Genomic DNA, 24,657 nt, shown 5'->3' with positions numbered 1-24,657 from the left:
GACATGTTAACCCGTGACTCGGATGACCTTTGACTTATACTAACCCAAGTTTCAAAAGAAACTAGAGGAGAAATGATACACTGTAAAACAATCAAAACTCGAGTTGACCTATGCTTCGGTTAACTTAGGAAAAATTTAGTAAAAAATCATTGAATATTTACCTTTTTTTTCAAAATGGTGTTATTTTGATTTTTTTATAAAATAAAAGGATTTGGTTGACTTGTGTTCACACAAGCCAAGCCACTCAATCCATAACCTGATAATTATCCTAGATTGACTATCAGGTGGGGTATATAAACAATTAACAGAATAAAAACCTTGTTTTAAAAAAAAAAAAAACTTGAGAGGATAAACAAGAATTATGAATTGGAAGGTGGAATAAAAATATCAAATTCAAAAATAAATTCAAAATAAAAAAATAAAAATAAAGAGAATAAGGATCAAATTTATTAAAAAAATTCAAAAATCAAGATTAAGGATATATTAATGAAATGTAAAACAAATTAAAATTTGAGAAAAAAATTATAAATGAAAATTAGAAATTAAACCACTGAGGGTCAAACTATAAGTATCATCAAATATTAAATTAAATGTCAAAAAGAAAAAGAAAAATGAAACTCACAAAATAATCCAAAAAAAAAATAAAAAAAATCATGGATTCAAGAATAAAATTGAAAAGAAATTAAAATTTGATAAAAGATCCAACAATCTAAATTAGAAATCAAATCTAAGGCATCATAAAATAAAAGGACAAATTGGATAGAAAAATCAAATGACAAGGGATCAAATTGAAAACAAATATAAATAAAACATGATACACCTAAAAGAATAAAGATGAAATGTGATGAATTAAACAAATGACACACCTTTTTTTAATTTTTTGCAAGGGTTGCATATTTTTCAAGGCTGGAGAGTGAGAAAAGAAGGGAGAAAGAAAAAACATTGTTAGAGTTTAGTCGTGTGTTAGGTAGAGACATGTGCCAGCCAACCATGATAGGCAGTGAGACGCATTGAAAGCTATCTTGTAATGTGATTATTGGCTATTAGAAGGTGTTGCACAAAGGACAAGGGAACCTTTCATATGCTGGCGCATCCAAAACACACATTTACAACTTTTTTTTAATTTTATTTAAAAAAATATCAAATTGACCCTTACCCTCCCGACCCCCAACCTAACAATATTAATTAAAAAACATGATAAAAAGGACCGAACACCACCCCCTAAAGCTTAGTTATAGATTATTTAACTTTAAGGGTGTGTTAGTAACTATACTCTGCAAAGAAGAATGAAAAAAAAAAATGCCCCTAACCTTATTGTTAAAGAAATTCAACTTATGGCAATCTGTCAAATCATAACATGAATCATAAAACCACGATAACCTTATAGAAGGTAAATAAAAAAATGATCTAATTTAACCCAAGTTGACCTACTAAATAGGTGAGTTTGGTTATAAGACTAAGATAATCCCATAAAAATAAATTAAAATAAATTATAAATCTCAATTTCTAATCGTCTTCATTGGACTCAATGATGAACGGTGAAATTTATAAATATTCTAACTAAAGAAATGACATAAAAAATAAGTAAAGTGAACTCATATTAAACACTATCACTAGATTATAAGGTTAAGACAACCTAATAATTAAAAAACCAAAATAGATCATGAAATCTATTTTTCAATCAAATATAATATTAAATAATAAAATTAAAAAAAATCAATTAAAAAAATAAAATAACTAATTTAATTGGATTAATTTATCAAACTTGTAATTCATATCATGAGAAAGGAATAATCTAATAAAAATAAAATCAACACTAAAGGACTTGTGATCTGAGTTCTAAAACCAAGATGACCTCTTAAAAAGAAAATAAAAAATTGATTCAATTTAATCGGGGTTAAAATGCCAAAACAGGTAGTCATGATAATGAGACCAAGATATCCTTATAGAAAGTAAATAAAAAAAATATTATGAAACTCAATTCTTAACTGACTCAGTGTTGAATGATGAAATTAGAAAAAAAAATTAATTAAAAAATGACACAAAAAACAACTCGAGTATACTTGGATTAACCTGTTAAGAATTATTTTCGAGTCATAAGGTTGAAATAACATAATAAAAAGTAAAAAAAAAAAAGAATCATGAAATTTAATCATCAACTTAATATTAAATGAAAAATAAAAAAAAAAGTTAATTAAAAAAAAACTCTAATCAATCAAATTAACATGTCAAACAAACTTAACCCGTCAAATTGTAATTCATTTCATGAGAGTATAATAATTCAATAAAAAAAATTTAGTATTAAAAAATAAAATAAAATAAAAGTATTAATTTAAAAAATTCAAAGAAAAAAAGGAAAGGAAAAAAAAAAAGAAGCAAAGTACTAATCAAATGAATATTGTTTTACGCGGAGGGGTATACTAAACTCCCTTTTTTTTTTAGATTATAGTTAACTAAACTCTGTTTGAATGGGTTATAAATTTGATTTGAGTTGGATTTTTTAAAAAAATTTGAAAAACTAATTTATGTTAATTTAAATAACTTGATAATTTAATTTATAATTTGATTGATTTAAATAAATTTGGATGAGATTTGGTTGCTTTAAATATTATATTTTTAATTTTTATCCAAACAAATAACATTTTATTTTTTTAAAAATAATATCATTTTAATTTTATAAATTCAAAACAATATAATTTTGAGATACATACGCAAACCCACGACCCAGCCTGGCACCGACCAAACTCGAGACCACATGGAACAAGTACGATGGATAAAGACACGCCACGCGTAATCTTGCATATTCTGAAGGCTACGTTTTGATTGGCATTCTGCGCGGGCGGCGGGCCATTAGCCTTGATAGTTTCCCGGGCTTTTGAGGTATGTAACCCCCAACCATGTTGTCGGGCTCAAAACCCATGTGTTTTTCAGACACCCTGTGTTATGTCTGCTCTCACGTGTCCGCAATCGCCACCAAGCAACAGAGGAGGAGAACTGCAGGAGAAGAAAGGTATCATACTCCTCGAACCATATGCTCTCACCAGTGATGATTGTCCATCACTTAAAAAAACACGCACATAGAAAGGAACATTAAAAAAAATAAAATTGGTAATTGATTAAGAGTTCTATAAACTTCGAGAAGTAGATTTAATGGTTAAAGAGATTTTGTTTTTTAGTTTTTCAATTATAATTGTAGATTTAATTTTTTAAGCAATAAAACAGATGAGCAAATCAATAAATAGCTAAAAGGTTCCGTGTAATCTCATCAGTAATTCCTTTATATTAATTATACGCGAGACAATTAATTTTAATTCCAAAAACTTCAATTTAACCACACGACATAACTTATTAGCATCAGAGCACTTCCAAGCTCAAAATAAAGAAATTAAAACAAACAAGCAAAATCTTCAAGAAAAACTAGAAAGAAAACGTAACGCCTGTAAACGATCTTTCAGTCCCTCTCCTCACCATTCAGCTGCTTGTTGTCTCCAATTCCCGAGTTTCTTTGCCACAACACGGTAAGTCACCAGGACTAAAGGCTGGATCATCAAGCTCCTGGCCCTGTTCTCCTACATGTGTAAAATGTAGAATTATTAATGTGATAATTATTTCTGGATTATTTTTAAAAAATAAATTTTAAAAAATAAAATAAAAACTAATAACATAGAAAAAGCAGGCTGAAAATTACGCACATGTTAATAATTTTTCATGAATATTTTCCTGATGCTGAAAAATATTTTCCTGTGCAATATTTTCTTGATAATTCAAAATATTGTTTGTCATAATTCAAATTTAAATTAAACTGGAATAAAAGCATTAAGTTGTTGTTAAGTAAATTTTAATTTTAATTTTAATTTTAAAGTCATCTCAAGAAATTAATTACAATTTCAATAATTTAATAGTGAAAATTATTTTTAATATTTTGAAAGGAAAAATCAAAATTACTGTCAAATAAAAAAGGAATTACTTGCATTAAAAAGATTTTTCTTTTTAAAAAATGATAGGATCCAAATCCGGGAAGATAATATACTTTTTAGAGAAATCATTTTGTTATTTTTAACTGATATATTTTTTGATATGAGATCATTCCATGATTGTCATATTTATTAGAAATCATTAGATCCAAATTGAACAATCATGATTTGGTATACAATAAAAATAAAAATCAGGTAAAATCATTAACCCTATCCTTAATACACAAACTAATCAAAATCTAAATATAATTATTGTGCTTTATTTATTATTAAATTGTCATAAAAAAAGGATTAAAATCAACTATTTGAATGAACTAAATGTAATAAAGAAAGAAGATTCTTTCCTTTCCAATTTTTTTTTTCCAATATTAAGGAAATAGTGTGATTTTCTCGAAAGGTATAAAAAGTTCACTGAATTCTAAAAAATTAACACCAAAATATTGGAAAATTTCCAATCGTCAACGCACACACTTGGACCAAAGATTTGCATAAAAACTTGAAATCTATTCTTCGTGCACATGTTAATAATTTTTCATTTCTTGCATGGCTAGCACAGTCACGGTATAATCATAAACCGTGTAATCCGTCAACGTGTCATGACCTAATTGGTTATTATATTGCTAATCCAATTACCTTGACCTTAATTACCTTTTCACATATTCCATTGCCCTCTCCTTGCCAACTATATAATGATTCACCTCCTAGCAACCTTCCCTTGTCTCGCGGCTCTACACCACATAAGAAACCCAGAGGGCAACCATTAGCCGAAAGGATGTCTAAGCTTACAGCCCTTTTCACCATAGCCCTTCTCCTCAGCTTTACGCTTACTTATGCTGCTCGTCCCCAGCCGGTGCCAGTCCTATCCGATGAACCTCTGGTGAAAACCTAACTTGGTCTTTATGTTTCTCAGTCATCATGTCAGTCACCATTTTTATTTGTATATATTGATACACTCTAATTATACGTTTCTTTGTTGTGATTTTGGACTCTTGTTTTTAATGTGAAACGCAGGATGTCAAGGCAGATGAGGCTGCGGTTGTTGAGAGCTGTGAAGGACTAGGGGTAGAGGCATGCTTGGCGAGAAGGACCCTCGCAGCTCAAGTGGATTATATCTACACACAGAAGCAGAATCCATAAGCTAGCTATAGTGCAATTGTAAAATCAATAAAGATGGAAGTTATAGTACATCTTTTGGTGATGATATATTAAGAAACATATCCTACTTCCTGCTATTTGTATTACAGCCTCAAAAATTGTGTTCACTTTTCTCTGTGATCAACTCTGTTACGAGGAATTAGTTCATTACCAGAATCAGAATAAGTATACAATCAAAGCAATATTTTAGCATCACAGTGTGCAATCTATGTGTAATTTCTTGCTACTACCGATCTGTGGTTGGTAAAGGGCTAGTGGCTGCTGAGAATTAAAGTTTCGTGGCGATTACATGTTTGGGAAAGCAAATAAAAACATAAATTGTTTCGGTAAGACTTGTATCACCCCTATGTGTTAGAAAATACCAATCAAATTTGTCCAAAACAAGTCTTAAAACCTAACTTGACTATCAACTCGATGATTTATTGGCCTAAAGCCTAGCCTAGGTTAGATTTTACTTTGAATAAGTTTCTTTATTTTTTTATCAAAACAATGTGTTTTAAAAAAGAAAAAGAAAAAACCTTTAAAACGATGTCTTTCAAGGATTCTAGGAAAAAAATATATAGCTTGGGTTGACCGCCTAACCCATGTGTCGACCTGTGTCAATGTGAACTACTGTGGTGCCTTCAATTTCCAATCGCACAATTCCAAAGCATACAAAAAGTCTATGGGTCTTTCGTATTTTTTAGATATGACAAAGGAAGCTTCATAGAATATTATGCGAGAGCAGTGACCTCTTTCTTCTTTAGAAGAAAGGTAAGCAGAATCCTTTAGCACTGGTTTTTGGTGTTCTCGGGCCAGTGAAAGCAACAGGTGCTGGCAAATGATTTACACTTATTCCAGAATTCACACAGCTTGCAATGCTAATTCCTATCAGGACAGAGCGATCACATTATCTTTTGTAGTAGAGAACACTCTTTCCACAATCCATATCTATTTGTAGCAAAAGTTGAAGGCAGGGTGTCAAACACGGAAGTAAAGTTTCAGAACTTACAGGTGTTTCCAATCAGCTTCAATTATCACTTTCAAGTGCAGCTTACGTTTCCAATCAGCTTCGATTATCATTTTCAAGTGCAGCTTAAAATAACACCAGCAGCTATGTTTGAACTTCTACTTTTCTTGTAGATGTTTGACAGCGTCAACCAGTAACAATAACAAAATCTGCATTAGCAGAATATAATGGATTGGTGTGAGAATCACTTAATTACCTTCTCTCGACTGTGTTAATGGGGTAGGAAATAGCATCAATAACTACTACCCGTTTGAACCCATCGGGATCATTCCACTAAAACTCAGGATCAATGGCGAGGGTAAAAAGTACTAAAATCACCCATTCGTGGGTAATTCTCTGCCCGGAATGCATGCCTTTTTTTTTTTCTCTCTAGAGGTGAAGAGAGGGAGTCTAAATTAGTTTAGACTTACGCTTCTTTCAAGAAGAAATACATGTAGACGAGCTTAAAATTGCGTTTAGTAATGTCTCAAAATGAAAATGATGGAGATAATAAAGACAGAAAAAACCTATTTCCCAATTTTTTTTTTTTTTAAATATATAAATTCACTCTAAAATTATCTCAAATACAGATTTATTTTATATTCCTCTAACAAAACATGTTTATATCCTTTATGTACCTGTTACTTCGGAGATAATAAAGACAGAAAAAACCTATTTTCCAATTGTTTTTGTTTTAAAAATATATAAATTCACTCTAAAATTATCCCAAGTACAGATTTATTTTACATTCCTCTAACTAAACATGTTTATATCCTTTATGTATCTGTTACTTTATCCCAGGATACTAGGATAATTATCAAACACAAACACAAATACTACATTGGGGACACAGAAAAAAAACTGCAAGTCCGAATACACAGCAGAACAGAAGACGAACATACATACCAGAACTTCTCTGTTGCAATAACTTCTTAACCACAGGAAATCAACAGATCACTCGCTACTTCTATCCTCGGGAAATGATCCAACCACCAAGTTCATCTCAGTATGCTTGATCTTATTTAACACAGGTAACTTGTTGTAACTCTATTGGTATGGTATAAAGGGGAGAAAGTAAAGGCTTTCTAGCAGTTCCTAACACCCCATCTCTCACTCTCTCCACGTTAAGAAATTTATTCTATTTTCTTCACAGCAATGGTCAAGGAATTAGCTTAGTTTGCATAGACTATGTAAACAAAAAGCATGGAACTGCGGCTTCCATGTATCAACATAAAACCAAGCATATGGAAGGTAAATATCCAAGTGTCAGGAAGTAAGATTGTAATTTGATGCATCAAATCTGGTTTCTTTTTATTGTTCCTTTTTTTTTTCAAAAAAGAAGGGCAATTCCATTATAAGAAACAAATTTAATAGAAGAGTGCAAAGAATTGAGGCTTAAACCACCATCACAATGAGTATGCTCACTATAACATCATTTTAACCAAGAGGTACAAAGATATACACACAAGACCTCTCTATTTCCACAAGAAGAGCTACTTCATGAGGGAAGGAAGAGCCCTGTCAGCTTAAGCAGGTAAGAGAACCCTAGTGCCACCCAGAACATGTAAATACAAGGCAAGGCATACAGTAACAATAACAGAGGACTTAGCCCCAACATATCTAACCACTTCGAGTCCCCTGTCTACTATCTCTTCCTGAACCACATTGAGACTTCTTTTCACCCCATCTGACATCTTCCACAGCATGAATTCCACAATACACCTTATCATTTCAAACGTCACCCTCCCAGTCACATCAAACACAAATTTCCTATTCCTTGGCACTGACAAAGTAGATGAAACCTTTCCAACCCATCCATCACTATGAACCCCATCAAAAAAGTTTCCATCTTTCATACATGCTTCTCGATTGAGAAACTCATCTTTTGTCGCATCCAGTACTCCACCCTGTTCGACAATTGAACAAGTAGAACCCGATTTTTCACTCGAACTTGTGGTCAACACTTGGTGAGATGTTTTCACTAGCGTTTCCACAGCACCATTACAGAGAGAAACCAAAACGTCCTTCACATTGTTTTGATGCTTTGGATTTGTCAAGCCAGTGAAAAGTTCATCATAAGAATTGATCTTCAACGTCTTATCCAGATAAACAGTAACCGCCGAGCTCACAAACTTCTGTATGCAATCAGCAATGAGCTCCCTACACCGATCATCACAAACCAGACCAACCCATCCAGGCACATCTGACAAACTCGACCCCATTTGACCTCCACCACTCGAATAAAACCCCAAAACCAAATTCCTCGCAAAACTACCAACCACAACAGAAACAAACCCAGCTCCTTCATTGGAAAACAACCTCTCCATCACCTTATCAGAAAAATTCACATTCCCAGAACCTAACCCTACCGTGTTACCATTTCCAGACTCCAAATTATACCCTCGCAAAACTCCAACGGTCAAAGCCTGAGTAACCCTCATCAAAGACTCAGAAAACTCATCCGATTTCGCAATCTTGGAAATTTGCTTTAAACTATTAGGGATTTTATCCGAATCAGATTGTAAAAACTCCTTCAAATCCTTGGAGACAATACTAATGGTCTCCGTGGAATCAGAAACCATTTCGGCAATAGAAATCAAAGCCCCCATTAGTTTAATGAATCTCCTCCTTTTCCTTACCACAGCAGGCAAATTATAGAACTTGTAAAACCCATAGCCAGATACACCAAAAACAGCTAGAAGAATTAACAATTTCTTTTTCCTCCTAGAAAAGTGGAAACCACTTTTCACCAATTCAAGGTCCATCGCTTCCGCAAAAGGGAACCCGAGGGCTTGAATTGTGAAACAGGGGAGAGGATAATGAGCCCAGAGATACAGACAGAGATGGTAGTTTATATAACTGAAGAATCTAGGGTTTGTTTTGGTCTCTTATTAATGTTGTTAAGCGTTGCTGGGGATGTTTTGCCATTGGTAGTTGAATCAGTAAAGGATGAGTAAATAAAACCGTACGAAAATGGATGAAGTTAGTTGCACATAAAAAATTGAGACAGCTGAACTGAAGAAATTAATAAAGGAGTTGTTTATAATTACGCTAATAATTATTTTCAAGTATTTATTAAAATAATATTTCTTTATTTTTTAAAATTTATTTTTGATATATTTTTATTAAAATGAAATTGTTTTATTTTTATTTTTTCTTGATAATGACCTATATAATTTTTTTTTTAAATTATTTAGTTTACTAATTATTAATAACTTGATCAAATTATTTGTAATTTACAAATCAATATTTAATTAAAATTTTAACTTGGATTTAATTTGAATTATGAACTTAATTTGGCAAGCAAAATAAATTTAACAAAACTAAAAAATAGAACTCGTGTTTAATATTATAATAATATTTTAAATAATAAGTTTTTGAAAAATTATAAATTATGGTTTTTTTATGATAAATATTTCAAGAAAAAGTTTTAAATGAAAGTAATGCAAAACCAAATAATTTTAAAATTATAATTAAATTAAAACATAATTTTAATTATATCTCATCACGCTACCGTGTTCCAAGGAACCTGGATTTGATGACACGGGTGAGGGGAGAGAGAGGGCAAGTGTGGCAACAGAACAGACAAAAAAGGGGTAGATGTAATGGGAGCTGATTGGCTGGTTAGGATGGACTTTGAATCTGTGGAGGATTTTTTTTTAATTCCTTTTCTTTTGTGGAGTCGTGGGAGGTGCTCATTGATGTACAAGTTTCAGGTTAAAGAAATGATTTGCCACGCTGTCAGATCCTATGGTGCATCAGGCTATCAAATGGGATCAATCGCGTTTGCAAGATTAAAGAAAATAAAATAGAGAAAAAGTATTGGGTTTGGACTGTTGACTTTGGACGATTTCCACGGCAAATTTATTATTATGAAGCCATCACACCGTGGTGGTTGTTGATGTGTTTTCAATAGGATTTATACTCCCAACAACCACCTCCTTTATTTTTCTGTACCTTTTATGATTAATAAATGTTTTATAAAACATAATTTTACGTGAGAGAGATAGTTTTTTGTTTTTTAATGTTTTTTAAGAAAGTTTTTTCATTCAAAGAAATTGATATTTTTTTAGTTTTTTTTCAATAATTTTAATGTATTCATATTAAAAAATAAAAAATAATTATTTTTATATATTTTCATATAAAAAAACTCTACATCACACATAAAAAAACTCTACATCACATTACTAGGTATACAATTAGTGAGTTATAAAATTTAGTTTGAGTAGGATTTTATTTTGGATTGATTATTTTTTTTATTAAAATGATATTGTTTTGGGCATTTAAAAAAATTAATTGATTATTTTTTTATTAAAAGTTATAGTTTTTATTTTTTTAAAAAAAAATCATAAATTGGATCTATTTGTTAGTTAACAAGTCAATTCACTCAACATAGCAACTCCTAGTTAGTTTTTGCTAGTTGTCTAATCAGGACTTTGCCGCTAATTGTAAATTTATTTTAAAAAGCATTGGGTATGCAGGTTGCTTTCATGTGTTTTATTACATAAAAAAATTCAAAATATAAATCAAAAGGTTTATGCAAGAATCTAATTAAATAATCGATAATCATTTATGTAAAAATAATTTTAAAAAATTATTAATAATAATTAAAAAAATAAAAGATGGATGTCAATCAAAATATTTAAACATTAACTTGATTTTATTTGCTGAATTTGTTTATTTAAATTAATAAAAAATGAGTTTATACTTTAAAAAATTCATGATTTAAAAGATAAATACAAATGAAACTAACTAAATAAACTTATATCCTAAAAACATATTATACAAGGCCAAACACATTAACAATATTATTTAAAAATAAATATTTTTTTATTTTAAAAAATAAAGCTCATATGTCCAAAACAAGAAAAAAAAAATAATTAGAATAGTATCCTAGGAAATTAAACACAAACAAAGCAATTAAAAAAATGCATGCAAGGACCATGACCTAAACCACGCAAAAATCATACAAAGTCGAATTCCCAACAAATGATTAAATATCAAAAGATGAAACTAAAAAAAAAAAAATTAATTATACAAAAAAAAGTGAAAGTAATAACTAAATAGACCGGTAATTAGAGGGCGAATAAATTTTTTTAATTAAAGATTGAATTAGATTGAAAAATAGCTTTAACAAAAAAAATAAGGGTCAAACTAAAAAAAATAAAAAAATAAAAACTTTTGATTGAAAGATGAAATTAAAATTAAAAAAACTTCATTAAAAGGGTCAAGGAAAAAATAAAAAATAAAAAAATAAGGATCAAAATCAAAAATAAAAAAATATAAGAAAATATAATTGAAGGACTAATTTGAAAAACAAAGACTTCTATAAAAGGAATAAGAACAAAATAAAAAACTAAAGAATGAGGATCAAAATAAAAAAATAAAACATGAGAAATCATAATTAAAGAATTAAATTGAAAACAAAAAAATTTTTATAAAAAAATGACAACAAAATGACAAATTAAAAGAATAAAAACAAAAATTTTAAACAAAAAATAAAAAAGGACAATTATGTATTTAATCATTTGAGAGAAAGAACAAAAAAAAAAAACATATGGCCACTAGCAATAATATGACTACCACGTATTATCACGGGTTAAATTATGTTGATGAGAACATATTAACGCATCTAAAGAGATGTTGAAGCACTAAATTTTATCATTGAATGATGTTACACTTGCTGTCTAAAAGATATAAATAACATATACTTGTTAGTGCATGTTATACACACTATTATGTTTTATAATTTAAATATTTAAAAGACAACATGAAAATACCAACATCTCCAATAACTATTTTGATAGATAACATGAAAATATCAACACCTTCAATAACCCTGGTGATTTTAAAAATGACGTATTTTCAATTTGCATAAATGATGGAAAAACTAAAACAACCATTGTACAGCAACTTAGATATTTTTTTTTTATTCTAGAAGCAAAGAAGTATTTTTATTCTTAAAAAAATAATAAAAATCAAGAAAGCACTCGGTCACCAACTTTATATTTTATTGATTTTGTAGATAAAAACATATTTGTACTTTTAAAAAAATAGAAAAGACACCATCATTCCCGAATAATATTTCAATCACCCTGCCCCCCAGACTTAATTTTTTTTCATTCTGGCTACGTTGAAACTCCCACGCACTTTAGAGTTTCTGTTGATAGTTATATTGAATGGGAATTTTTCCACATTTATTTATTCGGGTATAGCATATAATTCTATGAATATGAGGAACTTTGTCAATTAACTTGTAGTTGGAGAAGTGACGTATTTAATCATGTCATCCATTTCTAGGATTTCTCAAATTCAACCTTCTTCCTTGTAGCGAAAAAGAAATCAATAGGAATTCTACAACAAATTGCAAATTCTTCGATTAAATTTCAAAAACGTTCGAAAGTGCTAACCACCAACTCTTATGTTTTTGGTTTTTTAGTTGTAGCATTGCCTTTGGTAAACGATTGACATTAAAGAACAATTAAACCATAATGTGATTTCATATTAGATCAGAACGCAGGCCGAAGGATGGAGTCTCTCCGAGCGTGCGTGCGTGTTTTTCATCATAAAAAATTATAGCTCGAACTGTTTATATTACATTGGAAATGGAAGGGGGAAATGGGCCGATTTCATCAACAACAAGCATTCTTTTCCATTGCTGAGTCATTTTAAGGTTATAAAACGATATGTTTACAATCATCTCAAAATCAATCAACAAATCATTTCTCTCTATAAAACCTGATTCAAACAACCATCATGTACAGAAAGAGCACCAAACAAGAAGCATCATAGAAGCCCTCCCACCCCCCTCCCCTATACGGTTCACATATATGCAGTGAGTTGTCCATGTTCTCAGCCCTCGTGTTCATACCAGATGTCCATGTTCTCAGCCCTCGTGTTCATACCAACCAGATTACTTCACAGTTTCATCTAGAACCCAATCAGCAAAGCTTACGCCAAGCTGAAGCATGAAAATAGTTTCATGTTGTTTTAGTATCAGTACCTTCTGAAACTCTCTTAGATTTTACTGGTATGCTGCTGCTGGCATCATCTTCAAGATCGCTGAAAGAGAAGTCTTCTTCATTCCCCACAGGAATTATGGTCTTGTAACCACCCAAGTCAGAATCTTCCTCATTTAGCCAGTCATCCTCGTCCTCTTCATAGTTTGGAACAACTGTTCTCAAAGATGAACCAACCAGCTGCACATCCTTATCCTCAGTTTTTATCACTGTTTTCTCTTCAATAGCAGACTTATCAACAAAGTGCATCTCCGTACTCACAATTGGGTGCTTCACAGTCTCATAATCCGTTGTCGTGATAGAGGTCTGTGCAAAATCAAATGTCCTGGCACGCTCAAAATCTTCATGCAGAGCATTATCACCATCTTTTACACGGGCACTTCCAAACCAGTCAGGATCTGGCTTGGTTTGCTTATGTAGCTCCTGCATCCACATTGCTCTAGCTTCCATTACCTGCAAGTAGTGGGTGTATGCTTGTAACTACAGCTGCTTGTGAATTTCAAATATCTCAGGACAACTATGCTGATGCCTAATGCCCATAGAATAACATCAATCATTAAATAAAAATGCAGCAACATTTCTCCACAGCTGCACAACGAAAACATTCCCTTTTATTAAAAAGCTATTGCAGCATATGGCAGCCTATCCAGTTTGATCTTCCCCATGTCATTTGCACGACCAAAAATTTAACCAATTACCAATCAAACCAATAAATCCCGAGAGCTTGATATGAAATGCACTATTAATTTACCAAAAAGAATAACATAATTTTCCTCTTACCTTTCCCTTGAGGAGAAAAGGTCATATGTTTTTCACTAGCTGTACTTCATAAATTCCCTGTCCCCTTCAAATACATATCTATACATATACTGGATACAACTGCCAGCATACCTATTCATCTCAAAATGTTGCTCCAACATACTACAGAAGATAACAATTTACTTCAAAAGTGTTCCCAAGACTCCACCCAGCTATACTTGGAAGAAACAATCACAGCTCACAAGTATCACCGATGTGTTTATTAATATATTCAAGCATACATTTCACTAGATTGAACCTTCAGTGCACCAAATTTATACCACCCAATGGAGACTCAATGATTGATCTTATTTGACGTGCTTGTAGATGAAGAAGAAACATTGTAGATACAATGGAGCAAAATATACAAGGATAGCATTTCTAAACACTGATATTCAACAGATTTCTATTTTGCAATAAGTAAAACCATGAAAACATAAATCGATCATCATTTTGTCAAATTCTCTCGTAAAAACATGAGACAAAAATTTGAAGAAAAGATTAATTTTTATTTTATTTTCAATAGAAGCAACTAGATTGGAGGTCATATATTATTCATTGATAAAGGATGAGCACGCAATAGGAAAAAAAACGTTTCACAAGGTCAACAAGTATGAAGTCATATTGATCCTACATATGGAGGAGTTGAGAAATATTTAAGTTGAGAAGTTTTCAATCAATTTGATTGAGTAGGAAAAAAATATTACCTGAGGCGTGGACAAAATTTCTGCATCATGCTTGTGGAGTCTAGAATGCAGAAGAACAAAGTAAACTTTCCAGAAGTAACTCTCAGTCATGTGGCAAGGGCAAAGTTCAATTCTGAGAGCAGCTAGTCTGGGAGCAAATCGTTCAATAGCCAAAGCATGCTCTCGTTGAGTATCAGACAAGTCAAAATCTAAAGAAGGAAAAAAAAGAAGACTATATTATAGATGTGCATGTAGCATAGATCACATAAGCAGAGATCAAGCAGACTATCACTAAATAAATATAAATCAAGTATAAACATATCAAAAGCAACAATTAAGCAAGCACACTTAAAGTGACAAGATGAAACTTAGCCACCAAGTCATGATTGAAACTTGTGAAAAACCATTCTAAATTAATTTGAGGCAATTGAACCACATATTCAATGTACACAATCATATTCGAACAGCAGAGTTCTTACTACAGAACCACTAATTCTGAGCCGTGCAATGTTTTGATATGATTCAAATTACAGACAATGCTAAAAAAGATGACAACAAAGCACTGCTTGCTTCGACATTCCATACAGCACAATCAAATACACAACCAGGCACATTTATTAACAAATTTTCCACACACAATTCAAATTACAGATAATGCTAAATAAGATGACAACCAAGCACTTCATGCTTCGAAGTTCCATACGGCAGAATTGAACACACAACCAAGCCCATTTGTTAGCTAATTCTCCACTTACCAAACAAATTCCATTACTATGTTTTCATTTTTAGCAAGAGCACGAATCGAATCCACACAAAAAGATATAAACCCATCTGTTCCATGCGCGAACTTTCAATTAGAACCTTCTCTTAGTGCCAAGAACTTACTTCTTACTGAGGCAATAATACATGTGCAATGCCACCTCTAATAAGAATCCAATCTAAGTCCATAGGGCATCACCATTTGCAGCACATTTAGCACAAGAGCATAGCATTGTGCAAAGAGACATAAATAATCCAATTAACAACTAGTAACGCTCCAATAATTAATCACAGAAACACAAAACAAATTAAAAAAATCAATTTAAATAAAAAAACACTGAAACCCACCATCTAAGTCCTCTTCTTCATCGAGAGGAAAATCCAACCAAGTTTCTGGATGCATAGCGATATTCCTCGCAAATGCCAAAACCTCATCGGTAATCCCTACCGCTCCTTCTAGCTCCCAATCGTCATCGTCATCATCCTCACCTCCAAAATCCTCCGTCTCCAATTCCTCCAAATTCTCTCCTCCAAGATTTTCTCTCCCATTTTCCTCCGATCGAAACGGAAAATAATTGGACGCCATTTTCGACATGTTCCTAAACCCTCCTCCGATCTCGGAAAAATCGTGCCCGATCCTCGAATCAAACGGCTCTCTTTCCTCACAAGATGATGCGGATCGATCGGGGGGCTGTGATTGGTCCAAATTAGAGACCGACTGATCCGGTGGAGGAGCGAGAAAAGAGGCAACACCCCAAAGTTGACGCGTTAGGGTTTGCTTCAATTCTGTAAGATCCTCCTTAACGCCTCTACGCTCTTCTTCTTCTTCTTCTTCTTCGACCTCCGATTCCTGCACTTGCGCTTCGTTGTTGATTCCATTTTCTCTTCGTCTTTCTTCTTCATTACGCTCTACTGGTGAGGAGTTGTTAGGAGTTTTAGATGCGACATCGTTTTCAGAATGGTCGTCTTCATCGTCGAGTCTAAGGGATGTAGCGATAGAGCGAGCCAGCCATGACATGGCTTTCGTTTGGGGAGGAGGGGAGAGGGGAGAGGGGTGAGAAAGTGATTGGTGGAAAGGTAAGGGGTCGTTTTAAAATTAAAAGTTCGGTTGGGGGGAATCTAGTGCTTCAATCGTTCTCTCTTACATCCAAATAGATTTTCCCACGACGGCAGGGAATTTCCTTTATTTCGTCGTAAGAAAAGTGGAGTTTGTTTTTTTTTTTTAAAAAAAAAAAGTAACACGCTTTATTTCGTCGTAAGAAAAGTGGAGTTTTTTTTTTTTTCAAAATAACATATAAAACATGTGTTTTCAAAACAAGATTCACTTTTAATTAGTTAGCATAAGAGATAATAAGTAGTATTTATTTATTTTAAAATAGCTTTTAAAAAAATTATTAAAATTGCCCCTCTATATTTCTATATTTTAAGAAGTTTTGGGTATCACTATTTTAATATTATACTTTTGTCGTGCTGCCTTGAAGATAAAAACTCAAGAAAAATAATCCTTATATGATGACTATTAAAATCTTATGCCTCGGGTAGTGAATGTTCGTTGGAAACATTTAATTTATATTAAAAAATCCAACCAGCTGGAATTCCTTTTAAAAAGAGAATTAACTGAAATGAGTTGAATCAAAGGAATTAAATAGATGAATTCTATTTGGTTTTGTTTTTGTTGAAACCGGATAAGTTTAAATTAATTGATTATGGATAATTTTGGTTTTTTTGTTTGATTTTTTATTTTTACAATTTAAAATCAAAATCAAAATCAAAACTGTACCAAACCAAACTAATTCTTTTTAAAAGAAATCTAACTACTTTTTCTCAGTTTCATTTCTCAATCAACATTTTAAATTAATTTTTGGTTATTTTTTATAGATAATTTTATAAGAATATATCAGGTCAATATTCTGGCTTCTCAAGTCAATTTGTATAAATATCATGTATACTTCAATTATTCTATGCTCACCTCTATCCATGCCTTCAGGTTGTTGCTTCTTCTTCTTTAAACTTCTTCCCTTGCACTCAAACCAAATTCCTCTCTGTCAGATTTTAAGCAAGCCTCTTGTTACTTATATTATTACTGCTACCAGCAACAATTCAGTTTTGTTTATTTAATTTATTTTTAAATTATTTTAATGTGTTGATATAAATTTTTAAAAAATAAAAAAAATATTTTTAATAAAAAATATTTAAAAAAATAATTATACTTTAATCATCTTCTAGTTATAGACTTGTAATGAAGTAAAAGAATAATGCATCATGTTCTTTTAAATTTTAAATTTTTTATTTAAATTTATTTTTAATAATTCTATATTATTTTAATGTATTGATATAAAAAATAACTTATAAAAAAATATTATTTTAATATATTTTTAAATTATAAAAATTTTAAACCACAGTAAGAATCCCAATCATACCTTCACGGGCCACAGTACAGTGGTTAGATCAGATCACCATGCAATCAATGCATGGTGGCTTGATTTTATCCTGTATGTATTGGATATAATATAACATTTATGAAGCAAAAACTTGGGCAGGCTACAATCGGTCCTCGTGGTCACATGCTGGGCTTACTTATTACTTATCTGGGATACTTTGTATGGCCTATACCACTGCCTGGGTCATGGATGGTACGAAGGAGCCTGAGCCTAAGAAAACAAGAACACATGCGACAATTTAAAGGTCACACCCGCCACCTCTGTGGTGTCTCAAGATAAAAGAAGTGTTTTTAACTGAGACAGGATTATATCTTGAGGTATGTTTTATTTAGAAATATATTAATATAATATTTTTTATTTTTTAAAAAATATTTTTTATATTCATACATTAAAATGATTAAAATGATCTGAAAATATTAAAAAATAATTTTAAATAAAAAATAAAAAATTTAAAATTTTAAAAAAATATAATTTTAACCGCGTTTTTAAATACCGTCAAAGAAAAGATTTCAATTCAGCTCAAAATGATGAGTTTGTTAAATCAACCCATCAATTAATAAATAAATCTATTATTTATTAAAAATAATTTATTATATATATATAAACATACTCTGAAGGCCATAATTCATCTACAACAGCTGTGGACAGGTAATCTGAACTTGCCGGCTCCTGTTTATCGCAGCAAAGGATAACATTTAAGTTCAGTACGCAAGGTGGTGACCACAAGCTCTATATGTACGTTGTCATTGTGTTTACTAGTAGACAGGCTAGAGGGTTTGAGATTTACTGTGTAAAACAAATTTTTTTCACATTTTCTTAACCAGACGACCTTCTTGGTGTGAAGCTTAAATATAATAATTATCGTCCACCTAGAAAGAGTTAAGACTCCAACCAAACTCGAGACATGAAACAACTAATCCTCATGGGATCATGCTCTTGTTTGTCAATAATACAGTTTAAAGCTCACACCTACATATCGACAATTAAGTCAAGACAAGAAAACAACGAAGCTTCCTTGCAGATTTTTGATCGTTGATAGGCTACGCCACATTGAAATATCAAGAACATGGCCACGAAGGATCTTACAAATTAAACGATACTCCTATGCCTTCGAAGTCTGAACCAAATGATTGATTGAATAATGTTAGCTGAAGCTGGTCACAGTTCGCTGATCTAGAACCTAGCTAGTACGAGCTGGTAAGTTTCATTTCGAATAGGTTTTCTTCCTATATAGTATCGTTTCTTTGGCAATATCGTTTCAATAAATAAATAAAATGGATCAATGCACCAACTTGTAGGTTGTCGTACACCCAGCGACTTGCCATGCACAGAGCTTTAAGGCTGGTTTTGAGTACAAGCTGTGCAATGACCTGCAATACTCTGTATAGTTTATACAGGATGCATGATTCGATCGGGTATGGTGGTGGAAGTTAGGAACTTGGCCTAAAGATGTCCGCGATCAATTTCTTTTTATAAAAAATGCGGAGTCGACTGTTGCTGTTATGCTGACGCTGCTTAGTATTCTCAAACATGGAATTCCAAAGACTGACTAAATCCCATTGTTCTACACATTAACATCCGGATAATATGGGTTTTCACTGGTTTTGTTCTACACATTAACATCCGGATAATATTGGTTTTCACTGGTTATTAGTCATTGTTTTTGTCAATTTAGCTTTTCAAAATAGCATTTTGATTGGAAATGCTCTTATTAGTCATTGTTTTTTAAAGTATTTTTTTTAATACATATAAAAGTACATCATTGCCTGCTCTGCTTTTTAGGTTACAAGATTTTGTAGCGATTTTTTCCCACTCATTTTTAATTTGTGCATTTTTTTTTGGGCCAAGGTGGGTATCCGTGTGCATGCATTCGTGACAACGAAAGTGGAATCCAATGCCACCTAGAATCCTTTCTCAGCTCTCACTTATCCACATCTGGCAAGAAACTGCCCTTCAAGGCAGGCAATTTGGCAGATGCTGCGCGCTTTGATATTTCCTTGAAATTCTGGTGACTCCTGGACTAGGCTTTGCCCAGATGATCCAAAACCTGCATGCATTTTGCTCCACCGTCTCTCTAATTCCATCGAAACCCACCAACATCAGATGTAAAAATAAATTGCTCGATGAACAGCAACATCGACTTCAGCAACCGTATGACAGTTTTACTTAGCAAAACCCAAATTTAAGTTGCAACAATACTCCCGTGCCAATTCCCATCAAGCAATGTAGAGAAATGGAAGGGAAAAAGGCATCGAGTCAATCAAGAAATTGACTGGTACTCCTCTGCTATTACTATTCTTGAACAGAACTCAAATGTGTGCGCATGCACACAGGCAGGCTTTAATTTAATTGCAGTGAGGAGATGACATCAAATTAATGTCTACCGGTTAAGCTTTTCCTACATACAAACACAACTACAAACTAACAGAGGTAAAAACTTTCAAGAAAAAATACAGGTCGGAGACCATGATTCAGGTGTTTACTTCCACGATTCATGAGCTTACTCGGAAAGCAGATTACTCACAAACTCTGCAATGTCTTGAGTCACAGTAAACCATCAATTTAAACTGTAGAGAAAAATGAACTTAACCCTTGCAAAAACTCCAGAGAACCCTTAAAAAATGAACTTAACCCTTGCAAAAACTCCAGAGAACCCTTAAAACTAAGGGCGGAAAATATGGGGATCAGTGGGACGTTGAAAATTAGCTTTCAAATACCAGAGAGAGATGCCAGGGCCCATCTATATCCGTTCCCTGTATCGCCCCACTTAACCCCTGCAAAAACTCCATTACAGAGACCGAGTTCACAGTATTGCTATCTAGACTATGGATACAATGGACAAGCAAGAGATCTGATCGGCGGCGGTTCGGCTAAAAAAGAACAGCCAAGTTAACAACAACATAACCTCATTGGTTATTATTAGATAATTTTGGTAAACCACCAGCTCATAGACAGTGGATCAATAATTAAACAATAAGCAATTAGCCTAAATCCACACCATGATGCTTCTTTCATGTAAAATCAATACAGTGTATCTATGATCTTTGATATATACAAGCGAGAGAAAAGAATACCTTCAAGTAACCCCATTTTGCATCATCTAATCCCGCGAGCTCAAGCCCCTTTCCATCTCGTGACAGTGGAAACGGATGGTATATATCACCAAATTCTCATAGTTCTTCACTGTATTGTTCTCGTAAGCTTACACTCAGAAATGACAATGGTTGATGTGTAATTTAGACTACACAATTTCAATAGTTCAACCGACTGCTGCTTCAACTCAGGATTGCAACCGCTCTGTATTACAAGTAGTAGTTTGGCTGCCAAACCCGCCTCCACAGCGAGTGCAGTACATTCTTCTGGTGCGAGCATGCAAACAGCCCATAATATTGACAATGCAAGCTGCATGCAAGCCTCCGAAACCCTCATCAATAACTTGACCACGTTCGGTATTGTGCTGGCACAACCCTTCAGAGCCAATCTTCCCTCGGGAATACTTGAAAGAACCTCCAGAATATAAAGTGCTAATTCCAAGCACTCACTATTCAAACTTGGCAAAAGCTCCACCAATGGAGGAACTGTCCCAATGCTCACAACTGAGCCCCTAACTGATTCATGTGAACAAATACTCTTTAACAAACCAAGTCCAGCCAATAACCCATTTGGGTGCCTCTTGTCTTTCACCAACCTCAACAGACCAACTAAAAGACTCAGGCTTGACAAGTTTTCATTCTCAAAATCACTCCCTTCCATCAACATTTCTATCAATCGGGTACAATTGATCTTGGTCTCAATAGAACCCTCATTCAACATATCCACCATTAAAGAAATCTTCGCAGGTTGCCTCAAATTCGACTTGGATGCAAAATCAATATCCAAATTCACGAGAATTCCAACTGCTTCAGACCCAACGGCATGAGTTGTAAAGGGGCCCAATAAAGAAGACACCAAGGCAGTCCCACCATTATCCAGCACAGCCTTCCGTGCCGTAGAATGTGCGGCAACAACCTGCCTAAGTTCCTTCAAAGTTTGCACTCTAGCTTGACCCTTAACTTTCTTCAGATTTTCCAGAAGCTCAATAGCCCTTCCTTGCACATCCTCTGATCTCTTCTTCATAGCCAAGAACTTCTGCGAGAACCAGCTATAAATCAGATGCTGCATAGTCCTGTTCGGCGTCACCGTATCATCCCAGAGCTCTTGCATTGTAGTGGGGCACGTGCAATGACCTAGGGAGAACCATTTGAGAATGTTAGATCTCTCGTAAGTCTGTCCAGTGCAAAGCGTCACCGGGTCTTCCATTGGGTCCAGCGAAATTGGACATATAAACACTGACGGTACTTCTATTGATTCAAGCTCTTCAATCATCTTCTTCAGATCCAATTTCTCCGCCACGCCAGCACTAACTAAAACACCACCGCCAACACCGTCCAAAACACCATCCTTAACGGCGGTTTCTAGATCTAGAACTTGCCCTCCAACGCCCACATCTAGCTTTACATTTATATAGCCATTTGGCTTATACATCGGCATTTTTCGCAAAGAAAAACACTAACCACAATCCACCAAGAAGAGAAAATAAATCCAATCCAACAAAAGGCCCTAAGATGTCAAAGGAGAAGGCAAGGACTAATTAAAACATTAAGACCCATCACGTCCACGAGACAAGAAACGTGTGGGGAAGAAAAGGAGAAAAGGGATATTTGGCATAAGGCATCTCTCTTTATCTCTTTCTATCTCTCATTGACATGCACAAGGAAGAGTGACTATCAAAGGGGACAAATTTTCAACATTGTATGCTTTACCTTTGCCCTTTATCTGATCTCTTTCTCTAGTTAATACAGTCAAAGAGACATTCTTCCTCGTCATCATCAAAGACATGATGAACATATTATCTTCTTCTCTAACACTCAAGCTTTCTCATTCAACTCGCTGAGAACATCCCCTTGAAGCTGAAAAGCATAAAAAAAAATAAAAGCGAAAACTTCAACAGCCCATCAAGTACCTGAAGAGCTCAACAGAAAGTGAGTGTTGAAAAGCGAAATTATAACACTAAAGACATGGAAGAATGGGAAAACCAGGAACCATACCTAACTACAGTGTAGCGATACAGGGTAGAAGAGTGTGGAGATGGGAAGGAGAAATGTAAATAAATAAAAAAGAAGTGAAAGGGTAGAATAGTAGCATATATCTTGAGCAGACAGTCTACTCCAGTCTGTGATGCTGATGCTGCTGCTGCTGCTGCTGCTGTGTAGGGCAGGTAACAAGAGTATGAAATTATCAAGCACCCTTGAAATTTTCGCTAATGTGGGTCACCACTCACTCAAAAATCGAAGCTCGAAAGTAGTAAATTCGAACACATACAGTGCACACACAATCCACTTTACTATTTGAAAAGGCATCCGTATTGCTAGATTAATATGAAATTCACGAGTCATCAGATAAAATGTTGATGTTACGATAATATATTTTATAGCTTAGCGTCTGTTTATCTAACGTTATTTGCTGTGTTTTAGGTTAAACAAACATTATTTTTTTATTTTTTTAACTTTAAATGTAGATAAATATAAATAGACGAATTTTTAATTTATGATTTGATTTGAATTAGAATTTATATAATCGGTAATCTTGGTTTTATGCATGTAGGTTTGGTATTAGCGATAGTTTTTTCATTTCGTAGTATTTTAAATTTAAAAAATACTAAATTAATATTTTTTAAAAATTTATGGTTTTGATATATAAGTGATAATAAATTAAAAAAACGTAATTTTATATATTTTAATCAAAAATATTTCTAAAAAATATCATGCATGGTATTACTAAATTCTTGCTTCATGTATCAGTCTTTTAATAAATATTTTGTATTGTGATGCAAATTATTTTAAAAAAATATATATTAAAATATTTTTTTATTATTATTATTTACATTGACAAGTTAATATTATATATAAAAAATATTAATTTAATATTTTTTATGTAAAACTTATTTTTAGAATAAATAATTAAGCTAACACTGATTTAACCCGGGTTTAATAAGATTTTCTAGACAATTCTTGAAATTGCGGTCCCGCCCTTGTTTGGATGCATATATCCTTTTTATATTATATCAACAACAAGTATACATAACAACCATCTAGATGGTGATCAAGTGATAAAAACTTGAGATCAAGAGGTTTGTTTTTTCTATATTCTCAGGTTTGAATTCTTAATTGTTAATATGATGACTACTAAATACTTACATGGTTATTAATTTCAGAACTTATGAAATTAATCATAATATACGCAACTTAAACACCTATATTAAATTAAAAAAAAAAAGCATATATCACACCAAAACTCAAAACTTGTCGTGGGTTATATTTTTTTAATATAAAATAAAAATTTTGAAATATTTTTACTTTATGCTTTGCATCATTATTATTTAATTATATCCTTTGTTATTAAAAACAATATTTGGAAGGGGAAAGAAGAGCAGTCAAATCCACGAGATAAGGAACGTGTGGGGAGAGGAAAAAGAGAAAGGGCATAAAGATAGGGTCTGTGGTCAAAACAGTAAGTCTATCCCATCATGATCACATCAGCTGTATAATCTTGGAATTTCCAAAGTGGTGAGTGAAATAACTTCTTTTAAAGCTCAAATAAAAAGTGTGAAATCATCAACTACCTAAAGAACAATCAAACCCGATTCAAAAGGAGAAGGAACGGTGACCCCACGGCTCGAATTCACCTCGAATTAATATGAGGCTCTGGTGTTACGTTAAAGGCTGAGTTTTCTAGAAAATATGAGGCTCTGGTGTTACGTTAAAGGCTGTGTTTTCTAGAAAATATATTTATTTATTT

General features: G+C 32.8%; 4 protein-coding genes across 5 annotated transcripts; 1 reads left to right on the top strand and 3 right to left on the bottom strand.

The window, feature by feature from the left end:
* Positions 1-4,674: 4,674 nt before the first annotated feature.
* Positions 4,675-5,334, top strand: LOC105107608 (phytosulfokines 3-like). Its single transcript, XM_011001598.1, has 2 exons — positions 4,675-4,851; positions 4,986-5,334. Exons 1-2 carry the CDS (start codon positions 4,747-4,749, stop codon positions 5,109-5,111), a joined length of 231 nt encoding a protein of 76 aa, XP_010999900.1. The 5' UTR covers positions 4,675-4,746; the 3' UTR covers positions 5,112-5,334.
* Positions 5,335-7,505: 2,171 nt separating this feature from the next.
* LOC105107607 (protein PHLOEM PROTEIN 2-LIKE A10) lies at positions 7,506-9,105 on the bottom strand. The gene has a single exon (XM_011001597.1). It carries the CDS (start codon positions 8,880-8,882, stop codon positions 7,644-7,646), a length of 1,239 nt encoding a protein of 412 aa, XP_010999899.1. The 5' UTR covers positions 8,883-9,105; the 3' UTR covers positions 7,506-7,643.
* A 3,889-nt stretch (positions 9,106-12,994) lies between these two features.
* Positions 12,995-16,545, bottom strand: LOC105107606 (uncharacterized). Its single transcript, XM_011001596.1, has 3 exons — positions 15,728-16,545; positions 14,642-14,829; positions 12,995-13,589 (listed from the first exon to the last, which is right to left on the bottom strand). Exons 1-3 carry the CDS (start codon positions 16,395-16,397, stop codon positions 13,098-13,100), a joined length of 1,350 nt encoding a protein of 449 aa, XP_010999898.1. The 5' UTR covers positions 16,398-16,545; the 3' UTR covers positions 12,995-13,097.
* A 3,533-nt stretch (positions 16,546-20,078) lies between these two features.
* LOC105107605 (U-box domain-containing protein 30-like) lies at positions 20,079-23,161 on the bottom strand. 2 transcript variants are annotated; one of them, XM_011001595.1, is made up of 3 exons: positions 22,908-23,161; positions 20,453-22,769; positions 20,079-20,411 (listed from the first exon to the last, which is right to left on the bottom strand). In XM_011001595.1, exon 2 carries the CDS (start codon positions 22,348-22,350, stop codon positions 21,001-21,003), a length of 1,350 nt encoding a protein of 449 aa, XP_010999897.1. In that variant the 5' UTR covers positions 22,351-22,769; positions 22,908-23,161; the 3' UTR covers positions 20,079-20,411; positions 20,453-21,000. The 2 variants fall into 2 exon arrangements, with proteins under 2 accessions (XP_010999897.1, XP_010999896.1); XM_011001594.1 differs by having other exon boundaries at positions 20,453-23,161.
* Positions 23,162-24,657: the final 1,496 nt, after the last annotated feature.

The sequence above is a fragment of the Populus euphratica genome, unplaced genomic scaffold (genome assembly GCF_000495115.2).
Source record: "Populus euphratica unplaced genomic scaffold, PopEup_1.0 scaffold267.1, whole genome shotgun sequence".
Lineage (NCBI taxonomy): Eukaryota > Viridiplantae > Streptophyta > Magnoliopsida > Malpighiales > Salicaceae > Populus > Populus euphratica.
This window is presented reverse-complemented; position numbering and strand designations above follow the sequence as displayed.